General features: G+C 56.2%; 1 protein-coding gene across 1 annotated transcript in view; it reads left to right on the forward strand.

Moving 5' to 3' along the window:
* The window catches only part of LPCAT1 (lysophosphatidylcholine acyltransferase 1), a 60,771-nt gene that overhangs the window by 16,196 nt on the left and 29,211 nt on the right, over positions 1 to 15,364 (forward strand). The window contains exons 2-3 of the mRNA XM_007961144.3: positions 4,552 to 4,694; positions 11,231 to 11,445. Of these exons, the coding sequence (XP_007959335.1) occupies positions 4,552 to 4,694; positions 11,231 to 11,445 (358 nt within the window). The remainder of the gene's footprint in view (positions 1 to 4,551; positions 4,695 to 11,230; positions 11,446 to 15,364) is intronic.

Below are 15,364 nucleotides of genomic sequence, written 5' to 3' on the forward strand. Positions count from 1 at the left end.
TCAGGATAATCAGGGTCCTATAGTGACAGCCGGTCCACAGCCATCAGCAGCTTGTCTTAGGAGGGCCAGGTTGCAGGTCTCAGCATCTGCAGGCGTCCACAGTGTCCTCCTCAGTTAGCTGCCGTGTGGAGGCCTGACCTGTGGTGACCCAGAGCGTGATCCATCTTCTCCTCTCTGGGTCCCTCCGCCTCCCCACATCCAGCCTCTGGCCACACTGTCTGGAGGCTGCTCCAGCTCCCCATGGCTGCCCGCCTTGTCCATGAGACAGCCTGCTTATCCCTGTCCGTGACTTGCAGTGATGTCTTGGGCCACACACTGCCCCTGCTGCCTCTGGTGAAGGTGCTGAGGGGGCTTCTGTGGGAGCCTCTGAGCCAGGGTGCTGGACCTTGCTTAGGTGAGGAGAATAGACACTTGCCCTCTCTGCCATCTGTCCCTGTGGCTTCAGGTCTGAAGACGCACGCCTGCTCTCTGTGGACACTGCAGAGCTGCCTTGGGAAGGAATGGCTGTGCCCAGTGCCTCCACTTTAGGGACCTGAGTCTCCAGCGACGCTGCCTGGGAGACCGCACGGCCAGGCCCGTTTCCTTAGAGGGCCATTGTTCTGGGAGTTTCAGGTCTAGCCAGGATTTTCTAAGAATTTCTTTGCCTACCCAGCACCTCCCTTGGCCACCCCTGCCAGTGCTGAGGGCTTGGCTGCCACAGCTGCCCCAGCCAGCTTCTCTCTCTTAGCTCTGCCATTCTGGCGTCTCCCGGGGGGGCCAGAGTCCATCCAGACCCATCTGCACCAGGGTGTGGGGGCATGAGGAATGGAAGGATCCCAGCGGGTGGGCCTGAGGCTGGATGCAGGGGTGAGGCCTGTGGAGGAGGGTGGGCAGAAGGTGCGGGGGCATAGAAGCTTCTGGAAGGAGCCACAGCAGTCTCCCAAGCCCTATTCTCCTTGGCGAGGGCTCTGGGCTCCTGCGGGTGGGCTGAGCCTGGCAGAGAAAGAGCGCACAGGCCCAGAGCTGGGTGAAGTGAAGGCAGAGCGGTGGAGACGCCTGGGCTCTTCACTAGGAGCACTGCTCCTCCTCCTACCTGGGGCTCCCAGAGGCCCCCTCTCTAAGCAGTTTTCATAGCACTGCAGAGCAGAGCCACGCCCTCCCCATCTCCGGGAGGCCTGGGGAGCTCCTCCCCACTCATCAGCCCTGTTTGCTGAGGGTCAGCGATTGCAGTTGTGGCCCACAGGCCCCTCTCCTTGCTGCCGCTAAGCTCAGAAGTGCAGGCTGCGTTCCCTGATGCACCGCGAGCAGGCGCAAGGATGCATGGGCTGAGGGTCACATGGTCATGCCGCCTTCTGGGACGCCAACAGGAGCAGGTGCACTGACGGGTGGCGAGGGTCACTTGGTCAGGCATTCTTTCCCATGCGGGAAGGAGCCGGCGCAGAGGGTCACTCGTTCACGCAGCCTTCCCCGTGCACTGAGGAGCAGGTGCAGGGATGCATGGACGTGCGGGGCGAGGGTCAGGTGGTCACGCAGTCTTCCCCGTGCACGAAGGAGCAGGTGCAGGGATGCGTAAGTCGAGGCTTGGGTGGTCGCCCTGTCTCCCCTATGTGCGCAGGAGCAGGCGCAGGGGTGCGTGGGCCTAGGGTCACGTGGTCGCACAGTGCGTCCCCCCACTGGGTGGCCCAGCGAACCCCATGTGCTAAGGAACCAGCACCTTGACTACCCTGGATGCAGGCAGGGCCTCCCCACCCAGGGCTCATTCATGCCCCGTGTTGTTTGGGGATGGGCGCTGCTCCCCCAGCCCCAGAGCCTTTTCCAGTGGGGGTCCCGTATGGAATGGCCTGGCCAGCAGTGCTGTTTCAGGAACGCCAGAGGTGGAGTGAAGCAGGCTGTGGGATTACAGATGTGAGCCACCATGCCCGGCCCAGCTGTCGGCTTTAACAGCAGAGCCAGGCTTGTGTACCCCGGAGTGGCCTCTTCCCAGCCAGTGGCCCTGGAGCCCCAGGACCAGGCGGGCTGAAGGCAGAGGCTACGGTCTCCTCCACTGCAACAAAATATGAAACAGTACCAGTAGATGGGAGTGGATGAAATATTTAAAACTAAATTTTACAAATAAAGGAAAAGGCTGCCCCTTAGATTTGTGGGATTAAATCGAGGTGGTCTTTAGGGGAAGCTGTGATCTAAATGTGAATATCAGGAAATAAGGTGTTTCTCAAAATAACGACATGGGCTTTTCCCTCAAAAAGTTGAAAAGGACATTTGACTAAATTCAAAGCAGAAGAAAGAGGAACTCATAAGAGCCAAAATTAATATGATTAGGTCACAACAGAGAGAATGAACAAATCTGAAATGGTTCTGTAAGCAGATTGATGAAATAGAAAAATATCTGGCGACGTGGGTTTAGAAGTTTTGGCAGGCACAGATAACGTTAGAAATGAAACCAGAGAGTAGCCTTGGTGTAAACCCAAGGAGAGTGTGGTGGGCACATTGACTCAATTGTCTTAAAGGCAGCTGGGGGGAGACCTTGGTAGTGGGAGGGGAAAATATGCCAGAAGCTTCCAGGAAGAGATTTCCTTATTGACAAAAATAGTGAGGTCAACTCAAGGAAAAAGAGGGACTTTTAGGCAGTAGGGTTGGAAACAGTGAAGCAGCGGTCTGGAGCTGCCGGCGGGCATGGCCGCACGCTGGTTTCATAGGGCGACCGCATGAGGAAGCCCCCGGGAGGAAGTGACAGGCGCGTCTTACTCAACAGGTGGTGACAGTCCCAAGCACCTGTTACCCAACAGACCTAGCAATTCCTTTTAAAAAACAGTCCTCACAGGTAGCGGCACCTCACGGTAGTGCTGAAGCTGGCTTTTAGTGTTAGGGAGACTGTGGCTGTGAGGCATCACAGTGGCGGATTAAAGTGGGAAACAGCACGTGGCTGCCCCCACAGATGCAGGAAGGACCCTCTGATAATGCTCAGCACCCACTCATGATTTAAAGCAAGACAAAGCTCGTGGAGGACGAGGCCTGTAAGGCTTCTCGCAGTAAAGAACGTTTGCTGAACGCCAGTAACATAACACGATGTTGAACAGTGACAGGCGTCCCCAGTGGCTTGGTAACAGGTTTGTGGTTGCTTGACGCGGCGAGGGCCATGCTGAAACGGGGACCCCCTGGGGTGAGGAGGAGCCCCCGGAAGTGGGGGAAGGAGGGGCACATTCAAGGTCGCCACCTCTCGCAAACCAAACATCGTCTAGATCTGCATACCCGACAGGCTGACCTGACCGCTGGACCCTGACTGGACCCTGACCGGGTGGAGACACGGGTGGCATGAAGCCGTGAGAGTGAAATGCACACTGCACATCCAAGACAGCGTGAGAAAATGCAAACTAGCCAGTAGCAACTTCTATGTTGAGTACATGTTGAAATGATATTTCAGATATATCGGGCAAAATGAACTATATATTAAATTGTCATTCCCTTTAAATGTGGCCCCTTGAAAATTTAAAATGATGCATGTGGCTGGCATGTTTCTCTTGGGCTATGCTGGTCTCTGTTGAGAACCCAAAAGAATCTAGTGACAAACCAAGGAAACAGTGGGGCGCTCTCATGACAGGCATCAGAAATTAGGGATGGCTGCTGCTTGGGAGTCAACTGCGATCTGTGTCTCCTGGGTCTTTTCTGTCTCTGTGCACAAAACCTGCACCTCAGGACTGGTGTTTCCCCTCACCCAAAGCTCCGGCCCCTCTGCATGGAGTCCTGCCCGCCGCCCAGAGGGACCTCCATCCTCGGCCCCTGGGCTGCCTGGGATCCCGCAGCCTTGGCCTGTCCTGGTGTGGGGGCGTGCCGTGGCATGGGGGCCTGCCCTGGCATGGGGGGCCTTCCTGAGCCCCCATATTGACCTGCACCCCTGCCCTCCTGCCAGTCCGCTCTCCTGCACTGGGTCTTCATTGGCTGGAAAGTCACAGCTTCATTCTGCCGTCTTCTCTGTGGTCCGAGGTCCAACCTTGGACCAGCTACCTCCCCACGTCACCAACACTGCCTAGGGTGGCGTGTGCATTCTCATGCCCACATAAACGATTTCAGGGGAAACTGCTGAGTGAGGCCTGGGGGGCTGGGGGCTGTATCCTGGGGGACGGAGCTGCCTGGGGATGTGTACCATGGGTCAGAGTGGCCCTTGAATTTGCAGAAGCTCCACTGTGTTGTTCCCAAGCCACTTGCTTGGCAGCTCCAGTAAGTAGGCAGGAAGCCGGCAGTGGGCGTGGAGCGTGTCAGTCAGCACTGGTCAGTGTCCACAGCCATGGTGAGGGCTGGTCAGCATCAGCACCGGTCAGCCTTGGTCAGCACCGGTCAGTCTTGGTCAGTGCTGGTCAGTGTTGGTTAGCCTTGGTCAGCACTGGTCAGCACCGGTCAGCCTTTGTCAGCCTTAGTCAGTGCTGGTCAGCCTTGGTCGGCTGTGTGCCAGCTGTAGCCCCTCCCCAGTTCTCCACTCTGCAGAGCACGCTGTCCTCCTGGGCTGACCTCCGCCGGGTGGGGAGCTGCCTGGTGTCCCACATGGATTCTCTGGATAACGCCCCCCTCTGTCCGCAGGTGGCCCTCATGACACTGACGCTCTTCCCGGTCCGGCTCCTGGTTGCCGCCGCCATGATGCTGCTGGCCTGGCCCCTCGCACTTGTCGCATCCCTGGGCTCTGCGGAGAAGGAACCCGAGCAGCCCCTGGCCCTGTGGAGGAAGTAAGTTGAGCATGTGCTGTGCTCTCCTTGTGGGGGGGTCACGCGGCCAAACAGTGGGAACCCATTCTCCCAGTGGGGTTGTCTCTCCACCCTAGCCCATCCGTCCTTCCCTTCTGAGCCCAGCATCCACCAGGGCTGCCGCCTCCCAGTGGGGACTTGGCCACCTCCCTGCTGCCTCCTTCTTCCACGCCTCCGCCACGGTCCTGCTCTGAGGCTTCATTTTCCAGTGCTCTGCAGGACGTGTGGCCACTGTTTCAATCCTTGAGCACAGAGATCCCCCTACACCGTGGCCTTCTCTGCTCCGGAACCTGCCGGGGCTCCCTATTGCTGATGGAAGTCAGGCTTCTGGACACCCTCTCCTGGCTTTGTGACTCCAGCCCCCTTACCCCTCCCACCTCAGGCCCTCAGCTCTGGCCCTGTCCATGGTGGCCTCCCCCAGACCCTCAGGCTGTGAGTGGACGACCTCTTGGGCTGCACTGACAGGGTATCACAGTGACATAGGCCTCCTGCCTAGGGAGGTCCCCACCTGAGTGGCCCCCAAGCAGAGGCAGCTGGACCTGGTACGGTTGCTGTGGGCCCGGGAGGGGCCGTCTTCCAGGTGTAAGTGCAGCAGCAGTGAGGGGAACGGCTGCTCGGGGAGCAGGTGGCCGCCGTGGCATCTCCTGCCAACCTGGTCTTATTAAAAGTGGGCTAAGTGGGAACAGGTTGCCACATCATAAAGGTCCAGTGACTTGACATCAGAATCCCCATTTCCGGCCAGGCTTGGAAAAGCAGAAACTGCTCCCCAGGGCCAGCAACTGGTGGGAGCCAGGCCCCAGCCCTGCCTTTGGACAGGAGGCCCAGGCCCTCCCCACCCTCCGAGCCTGCATGTCAGCCAACACTGGCCTGGCCCGCCGCCCACTGGCACCGCCCCCCAGGGCCGTCTTCCCCTTGCTTTGTGGACCTAAACTCTTCCTGCTTTTAAGCACAGAATATAAATAAAGCACAGCTACCCGATGAGGAGTACATCTAAACTAAAGATCCAAAACAGACCACAAAAAATTAAACTAAATCACAATATTTTCTTGTTTCATTTAAATTCCTGAAAGTATCTGCCATTAGCAAATGAAAATGTTGAGATATCATAAATATTTTCATAAATATTTTCAGTGTCTTAGAAGTTATCACTCATGTCCTATAACCACAGCTCTGACAACCCTTCCATGTGTTGTTAATGTCTCTCATCGTCCTGAAGGGGCTCCCAGAATCTTTTATTCAGAAAGAGGATTATTAGTAGTTAACTGGAGGCTGCTGCCTGACTGTAAATAAAGCTGTACCGGAGCACGGGCACGCCCACGCGCCTGCGTGATGTTCAGGCTGCATTGATGGGGAGCCGGGCCAGGTGGTTGGGACAGAGGCCGTGTGGCCGTAGAGCCTAATGCATTCACTGCCTGGCCTCCAACAGGTGTAGTGGACATGCCCAGGCCCCTCCTTTCTCTGGAAGGTGTCTCATCTGTGGGCTGTATGTACACCAAAGTGTTCATGGCCAAGAGGCTGACGGGAGCTGACATCTGCCTGAGCTTCGGTTCTCCTCGATACCCAGGGCTGCACTCAGACACGCAGTTAGGTGCAGGGGAAAGACGGCCACTTAGGGTCCTGGGTTTGCCGCCCCGTTGCGTGCAGACATGGTGCAGTCGTAGTTGAGGGCAGCCTGGGCGCTGGGGTCCCCTCACTCCGGTCCCTGCTGAGCGGGTGGACGTTGAGCAGCTCGCTGGGTGGTGGTAACCTGGGGCAACCTGGGTTCTTTAGGGCGATGGGATTATCACTGGCTTTGGTTCTTCATTTTGCCTTTCTAGATTTTTAAAATTCTCTTTGAAGAATATGCTTTATCTTGAGGTTTGTTTTTGAAATGTTTTAACCTTAAAATAGGAATTGGGTATCAAATATATAACCAAGCAAAATAGATCAAGGCCATATCAAAGTCAGGCTTTCAGTTTTGCTGAGTTGAGAAGCCACAGCTAGAAAGTGGGGGTTCTGTGGTGTTAAGCTGCAGGTGACCTGGCTGAGTGTGCTGCTGTGGGTCGCAGTGGCTTCATGGTGCTTTCCTGGCACCCTTTCTCTTTACCCCTGAGTCCTTGTCAGGCTGAGCTCCCCGCCTCCTCTGTTCTATCTCGGGAGGCAGCAGCCCAGTGCAAGCACAGGCTCCACTTTTCAAAATAGACGGCTTGGGGCAATTTTCCATTTCCCCGTACTAACCCTGGTGGCTTTTCTTATCTATGAATAATTGACTTGGCTTCATCAGGCGGTAAATGGACCACGACGGACTCTTATTCTAGCAGCTGTACTTCAGAGACGCTTTCCTGTGTACATCTCATGCACATGTACAGTGTACCACGACAGTGACACGCTGGTATTCCTGTCACCTCTGCTTCATGAGATCTTTGGGCATCTGGGTCTGTGGAGACTCACTGTATATCATTCGGTGTATGTGTGCAGAGAGGGTGTATGTGAGAGTGCACACGTGTGTGTATGTGTGTACATATGTGCATGTCAGTGTGCATACGTGTGTATGTGCATGCACGAGAGTAGGTACATGTGCATAGGTGTGTGGTTGCATGTGTGTATGAGAGCAGCCGGTGCAAGTATGCATGTGTATGAGAGTGTGTATATGTGTGTGCTGTGTACATGTGTGTATTGCATGTGTGTACATGTGAGTGCATATATATGTGTGTATGGATGGATGGATGTCTATGTATCGTGCACATGTACGTGTATGATGGCATGTACATGTGTATGAGTGTTGTGACTGTACGTGTGTGTGTATGTGCAGCATACATGTGTACAGGTGTCCACATATGCATGTGTGTACATATGTGTATGAGAGTATATGTGTGTACATATGTATGAGTGTGTGTGCATGTGTGTATGAGTATATATGAGAGCGATGTGTGCGTATGTGTGTGAATGTGTGCCAGTGTGTGTGCAGGTGAACGTGTGTGCATGTTAGAGAGTATGCACGGATGCTCATGGGCACTCAAGCTGCCCGTGCTGCCTGGCATTGAATCCCACCCCTGGAGCTCCTGGCGTCTCCTTCAGCAGCACCAATGAAAGCTCTTTGGTGCACAGTCCTGGGCTTGGCTTGGTGCTTGAAGGGAAACAGAAGAGAGAACAAACCCTGAATTCTGAACTCCCCGAAGGGAAACCTAGTCACAAAAGCACCGTAGTTAGGGACGCAGGGGATCAGGAGAAAGCTGGATTTGAAGCAGCAGATTCAGAGTGTACCGCTGAATAATAATTACGTAGTCGGTGGGGACTTCAGTTGGCTCACGTTATGCTCTGCTCTGCAGTTTTGAATAGATTGATGTTGAATTAAAGCATTTTTGCTGAATGTAAGTTAGTGTCATTCAAACCTTCCTAAAATAAAAATCTTAGGCTTTCAGTGAAAGAATGACACAGTTTCGCGAAAGGCACTATTTTAAGTTACTTTCAAAACACACAGTGTTGTAAAAACCGTAGCATCGTTTTGCAAAACCCGACCATCTGGGGCTGGATCCTTGACCGCTGGCCAAGTCCTGAGCTGGGCCAGGCCCTCCAGGGGCTGTCCCTTGGCTGACTGGACGGTTCAGATGATGGTGCCCTTTCCTGAATGCTGTGTGTGGGAGTGTCCGTTCCCAAGTCTGGGGATGCCATCCCCGTGATGACTGTAGGTACTCTGCGTACGTTGGCCTAGAGGTTGGAGCTTGAACTTGAGCGTCGATCCACTTTATCTAGTCTCCCAGAAGCCAGCAGCTCCTGCCACCTGCGTCTCAGCCTGGGACTGCCCCTCCACACCTGCAGCCCAACACAGCTCCCCCACCAGCTGCCCAGGGGCTGTCCCTGACCCAGCTAGGCCGGTCCACATGGAGCACCAGACTTGGGTCCTTGAGGCCCTGCCAGACGTGGCCCCAGGGCCCCTTCCCTTGCCCTGCCCCACCGGCACCGTAGCCCGCAGTCAGGCTGTGTACCTGTGTACAGGTCCTCTCCAGGGCCCGCTCCGCCTCTTGCCTCTGGTCGCAGCAGAACATGTGGAACCTGCAGAGCCGTGGCCTGTGCATGCCCCTCACGCTTGGCTGTGTGGGCCTCCCCCGCCCACCTCCACACGCCAGCTGGGTTGAGGGGATGAAGGCCTCAGCGGCCTTTCTCCTTTTCCCCCTGCATGTTCTGGGAGATTTCCTCCTCCTCATTTCCCAGGCTTTCCTGTGAGTTGCTTGTCTCCACAGTGAGAGTCTTGGTTTCTGAGAGTGTTTTCTTGTTCCTTGATGGCCCTCAGAGCACCCCGTTCTTCCTGACTCTCTTGGCGAGCATGGTGGATGTTTTGCACCCCTCTTCTGATGCCTACCCTTTCTGTCTCCTTGGGGTCAGGCCTCTGCTTCTCTGCCATGCAGCCGCTCTGCTCACACGTCTCAGGATTCTTGGGTGTCGTCTGTGTGAGGACGGTAGGACGGAGTGGATTTCTCGGGGGTGCTGATGGAGATCCCCGCTCCTGTGTATGCAGATAGATCTGTCTCCTGATTCACACTCGCCTGGGAACGGGCTGCCCAGGCACCTGCGCACCTTGGGCTTGCGCTGGCTGCCTTTGCCTTGGGGTGAGTGGGTCCTGGGTCCCCCACCCCACAGCGAGCGGAGCTTTTCTCTAAGGCTGTCATCTGCACCAGCAGTCCGGGTTTTCACACGTGGATGGTTTAGGTATAAAAGTCCTCCAAGATCTTTACAGACGAGCAGAGGCTGTTTTTTCCCTTCCCCGACACCCAGTACATTTCCCCTGAGCACGGTCCGACCCTGCAATTCGATTTGGGGGCTGGCAGGTGTGTTCCTCCAAGGGCTGCCCAGGTTTGGATCCCTTTTTCTCTGCTGTCCTCTCTCCTGCCCCTGACCCTGCCCGGAACCGGCTCCTGTGCCTGCCACAGCCTCTTCTGCAGCCTCACTTCTCCTTTTCCCGCTGCCTTGTTTCTTCCATCTTAGGCATCAACTGCTGTCTGTTGGCTTTTGTTTTTGTACTTGTTTTTTTTTTTGTGGAAAATAACATGCGTACATAAGAGTAGATCTTTATTTTTTAGTTTAGTTTTCTTGAGATGGAGTCTCACTCTGTTGCCCAGGCTGGAGTGCAGTGGTGCAATCTCGGCTCACTGCAACCTCCGCCCCTTGGGTTCAAGCAATTCTCCTGCCTCAGCCTCCTGAGTGGCTGGGATTACAGATGCCCACCACCATGCCCAGCTAATTTTTGTATTTTTAGTAGAGATAGGGTTTCACCATGTTGGCCAGGCTGGTCTTGAACTCCTGACCTGAGGTGATCCACCCATCTTGGCCTCCCAAAGTGCTGTGATTACAGGCGTGAGCCACCGTGCCTGGCCAGAAAAGTACATTTTTAAATATTCAGCTGAACAGGTGGTGGAGAAGTGCAAGCCTGTGTAATCCCTCTCCTTTAGAAAAGCAGCATCCTGCGTTGGTCCCCAGCGTCTCCATACGTAACTACACCATTGTTTATCATCCGTATACACAAAGGCAGTTCCAGGGTGGCCCCGCGAGAGGCTCCGTGCTCTCCTAGCGACCGCCTTGGCTCAGATCCATGGGGACCCCTGTCCTGGAAGTCTTCTGAGAGGATCCTCCATCCCAGGGGAATGTGAATCCAGTAAGGCTTCAGGCTCTTGCTTCTCTGTGCCGTGGTTTTACCCAGTGTGATCCCCCACTTAACCCAGTGGCTGAGTGAGACGTGGCTTTTCACGAGGGTGAACCATGTTCTCTGTGGACTAAGGTGTGCATGGCCTATGGCTTCTCACACACCATGGCCTTCTGCTGCCTGTCAGTTCCCTGACATGTGGAATAACAGCCTCATCTGTAACCTCATATGAAAGCGAATACACACATTTAAAAGGCTAAATTTGTACCTATTTTAAAAAGAGATCGAGGATACACAAATTCAGTTAACCAAGGCTGATTTTTACTTTATTTTCCAAATTCATTGGCCATCTAATTTCTTCCAGAAACAGCTCACTGTAATAACACAATGCCTGGTTGTGGGAACCCCGGGCTTCCTGTGGAGATGAGGTGGGGACATTTGCACGCAGGTCTCAGCTTCCGCTGTCAGCTCTGAGCCCCTCCATATTTCGATATGCATTTTAGGGGTTTTAATGTTTTTCCCATTTCAAAATGATGGGATGCTGATAGATAAGTTGCTAACATGAAGGTCCGGGGTCTTCTGGCCTGGTGCTTGTGCTGTCTGTGTTCGGGAGTCTCATGTTGTCTTAGCACTGCCTGTCACGTGGCCGTGACCGCCACACAGAGCCACAGCCTCCCTCACAGGAGCAAGCGCAGCCAGTGAGGGCACGGCGGAGGCCAGGAAGGCGCAGCGTCTTGTCTTCCCTCACGCAGATGTCCCAGGAGCGGCGACCACAGGAAGCCCGTGGCCTGGACTGCGCCCTGGAGGGCCCTCCCATGGGACTGCCCCTGTGCCTCACACAGCCTCTGAGACCGCGGACCCATGCCCGTGTGCCCGCGTGACGCAGCGCCCTCTTTTGCAGGGTTGTGGACTTCCTGCTGAAGGCCATCATGCGCACCATGTGGTTCGCCGGCGGCTTCCACCGGGTGGCCGTGAAGGGGCGGCAGGCGCTGCCCACCGAGGCGGCCATCCTCACGCTCGCGCCTCACTCATCCTACTTCGACGCCATCCCGGTGACCATGACGATGTCCTCCATCGTGATGAAGGCGGAGAGCAGAGACATTCCGATCTGGGGAAGTGAGTGGGACCCCCCTGCTGGGAGTGAGGGACCCCGCCCTGCTGGGAATGAGAGTCCCCCCTCCACTGGGAATGAGAGTCCCCTGCCACTGAGAAGAAGAGATTCCCCTCCTGCTGGGAGTGAGGGTCCCCCTCTGTTGGGAAGAGTGAGACCCCCTCTGCTGCTGGGAGTGAGGAACCCCCCCTCTTCTGGGAATGATAGATCCCTCCCCTGCTAGGAACGAGGGACCCCACTTGCTGGAAATGAGTGAGACCCCCCTGCCAGGAGTGAGGGACCACCCCACGCTGCTCGGAGTGATCGAGCCCCCACCGCCGCGCACGTTGGCCTTTCTCCCCATTTTCTGTGTTGTGGTTTCCTGTGTGATTTTCATTGTTGTAATTGTTATTTTTATTGGCACCTGAGTGCCCTCACTATCATAATAGGCTATAGTGCTTGCTCCAGGTCTGCTTGGCGAGGGTGGCCCTCCTTTATCAGATGGCAGCTCTGGAAGTCTTTGGGAGCAGGTCGGCAGGGCTGCCTGTGCACCTGGGCTGTGCCGTGAACCCAGGGGCCTGAGCACCTGGTGCTGCCGTGACCCCTCACCAAAGCTGGGGGCTCACTGCAGCAGAGACCCACCCTCTCGTCATCTGGGGACCAGATGTTCAAAATCAAGGCGTCTCTGGGCTGAAGACCCTGTGGGGCCCCTTCCTGCCTCTTCCCACTCTGGGGGCTGCAGGCGATCCTGGGCTGTGGCTGCCTCACTCTGCCTCTGCCTCAGTGGTCGACTGGCCTGGCTCCCTCCAAGTGTCTCTCCTCCATGTGTCTCTTATAAGGACCAGTCATTGGATGATCCAGGATGCTCTTGTCTTGAGATCCTTAATGAGTTTCCTCTGTAAAAACCTTTTTCCAAATAAGGTTCCATTCACAGGTTCCAGGGTCAGCATGTGGACCCATCTTTGGGGGCCGCATCCCATGGACCCACTTCTCTGGGAGGACTGTAGGGAGCCCTGGAGCCCTGCGTGGCCCCTCACCCAGCTGTGTGCAGCCCTGACCCGCCAGAGCTCTGTCCTCGGTGCTCTTCAGGGCGGCTGGACCTGTTCTGTCCTCGTGCTTCCTTCACAGGTGCCATCAGCACAGCACAGCAGGTTCTGGGGCACAGCGGTCCTGGGTTGGCAGTGGGCGGTGCTGCAGGCAGCAGCTGCAGGGAGGAGGGGCGTCGTCTGTGGCCGGGGCCCTCACCTGGGCGCTCCTGCCGGCTCTGTTTCCACGCAACACCTAATGTGAGCATTCATGTGACAGTTTTCTAGAGAATATCTGGGGGGGACACATTCTGTCGTGCTGACCACTGAGGGTGGTGGCCACAGCTGGGATAGGAAGGCTGGAAGTGGGGTGAAGAAGCCCCAGCACCGCCCGTGGGAGATTGGGCCTGCAGCAGCCAGAGGGTGTCCAGACTGTGCCTGCAGCTGGGCAGTTGTGGGTGGCCTGAGTCTGCCTGGGACAGGCCTGGAAATCGGGGATGGTCCTTGGTGGGACTGGAGGTTCTAGGGCTGGCTGCACTCAGCTGGCTGGGGAAGCCTGGAGGAGGCTGCACAGGCCGGCAGTGGAGGGAGATTGGACTGCAGGCACCATCCAAGTGATGGCCGTGGCTCCCACATGCGCCCTGCTCTGCAAGCTCCACTGGCCTGTGGGGCAGCCCCAGCTCCAGTCAGCAGCCTTTACATCCTGTGGTTCCGGCACACACAGAAAACCACATTTGTGCCCCCACCGTGGCAAAGGCCCGTGGTCCTTCGTCATCCGCTCAGGGAGGGGGATTGTGGAGCCGTGTGCCCAGGGACCCTCGCAGCTGCAGGGGTCCTTGGGTAGGGGGCTGGCCCACCCAGAGTGAACCTGAGCGTTGGCCGGGCTCTCCCCGTGCCGTTGGTGCTTCCCTGTGGAGATCGCCAGCGTGAAGGAGTGTTTGGTCCGGTGACGCTGGACGTTGTAGTCCCATCTTTCTAGAGGCCCGGATTCCCCCTCTTCAGGACCAACCCAGGCAGCCCAGCACTGCCCTTCATCTCGGCGCAGCAGGAAGAATGGCCGCAGCCTGCTGCCGTGTGCAGGGCCCTCGTGGAGCCCTGTGTGCTTCTCGTCATTTCAGAGAGAATCCACAGACCTGCGAGGGAAAGGACAGTGACCAACAGGCTTGTCAGAAATTTTTGTTAGAATTCAAACTTAGCAGGAACCTCATTTTGCTCCCTGCTGTCCTGGCCTGAAAGGGCCATCATCCTGGGGCGTGGCTGAGGACTCCTCTACCGGGCACCTGGAGCACCCTCTGATTCGGGAGCTCAGAACCATCTCCCCAGGCTGCAGCTCAGAGACGTCTTCCCAGGTCCCAGCTCAGAGACGTCTCCCTGGTTTCCAGCTCAGAGACGTCTCCCCGGTTCCAGCTCAGAGACTTCTCCCCAGGCTGCAGCTCAGAGATGTCTCCCCAGGTCCCAGCTCAGAGATGTCTCCCTGGTTTCCAGCTCAGAGACTTCTCCCCAGGCTGCAGCTCAGAGACGTCTCCCCGGGTCCCAGCTCAGAGACGTCTCCCAGGGTCCCAGCTCAGAGACTTCTCCCCGGGTCCCAGCTCAGAGACTTCTCCCCAGGCTGCAGCTCAGAGACGTCTCCCCGGGTCCCAGCTCAGAGACATCTCCCTGGTTTCCAGCTCAGAGACGTCTCCCCGGTCCCAGCTCAGAGACGTCTCCCCGGTCCCAGCTCAGAGACGTCTCCCCAGTCCCAGCTCAGAGATGTCTCCCCGGTCCCAGCTCAGAGACATCTCCCTGTTTCCAGCTCAGAGACGTCTCCCTGGTTTCCAGCTCAGAGACGTCTCCCTGGTTTCCAGCTCAGAGACATCTCCCTGGTTTCCAGCTCAGAGATGTCTCCCTGGTCCCAGCTCAGAGACGTCTCCCTGGTCCCAGGTCAGAGACGTCGCCCTGGTTTCCAGCTCAGAGATGCCTCCCTGGTTTCCAGCTCAGAGACGTCTCCCTGGTTTCCAGCTCAGAGACGTCTCCCCGGTCCCAGCTCAGAGACGTCTCCCTGGTTTCCAGCTCAGAGACATATCCCTGGTTTCCACCTCAGAGATGTCTCCCTGGTCCCAGCTCAGAGACGTCTCCCCGGGTCCCAGCTCAGAGATGTCTCCCCGGTCCCAGCTTGTGGTGACTTCTGGTTCCTCTCATGGACCCTTTGACAGCTCACAACTTTGTTGAAGACATGAGTGTTGAAAATGTTCAAAATATTTTCATTTTTAGATGTATCAATACCAATTAGAGTGATCAACCAAGTGGATTTTTTTCATTTTCACGTTGTTAGTTTCCTTTCAGTGACCTTCATATCTGCACCATCCATTTACAAACCTTGTCAAGGAAAGTTTGAGGCTCAAATGCCCAAAAGACAGCAGAACGCTGTCACCTTCTTGCTGGCAAAGCGCGCCAGTCCCAGTGTGGTGTGCACATGGCATGGTGACGCCCTTCTCTCCTCAGGGCTCCCGGGGAGGGGCTGCATCTCCTTGCTGTCCTCACCGCCCAGTTCTCGGTGCTCGAGTGTGAAACGCACCCCGGGCAACCCACCCGAAGACGCAGGCCCAAGACTTCGCTGGGATGCAGAGTCCTCACCCTGCGTCCCCCACATTTACCCCAGACCCCACAGGAGCATGAAATGCCCCCATGTCACTGTTGTTTTCTTCGCCGTTATAGACAACTTCTGAAATCTTGACTCTGTTCATGAAACAAACCAGCTGACAAGATGGCGAAGGTGGCAGGGTGGCATCCCCAGACCCCGTGTGCCCTCGGGATGACCATGGGACGCTTTGGCCAAAACGGTGGGCACCGAAAGACCATGCAGTCAGGGCCATTTCCTTCACGTGTGCGCCATCCTGTGAGACAACTGTGTCATTCTTCCCTTCTTCTGATTTCGGCCTTT

The sequence above is a fragment of the Chlorocebus sabaeus genome, chromosome 4 (assembly GCF_047675955.1).
Source record: "Chlorocebus sabaeus isolate Y175 chromosome 4, mChlSab1.0.hap1, whole genome shotgun sequence".
Taxonomy (NCBI): domain Eukaryota; kingdom Metazoa; phylum Chordata; class Mammalia; order Primates; family Cercopithecidae; genus Chlorocebus; species Chlorocebus sabaeus.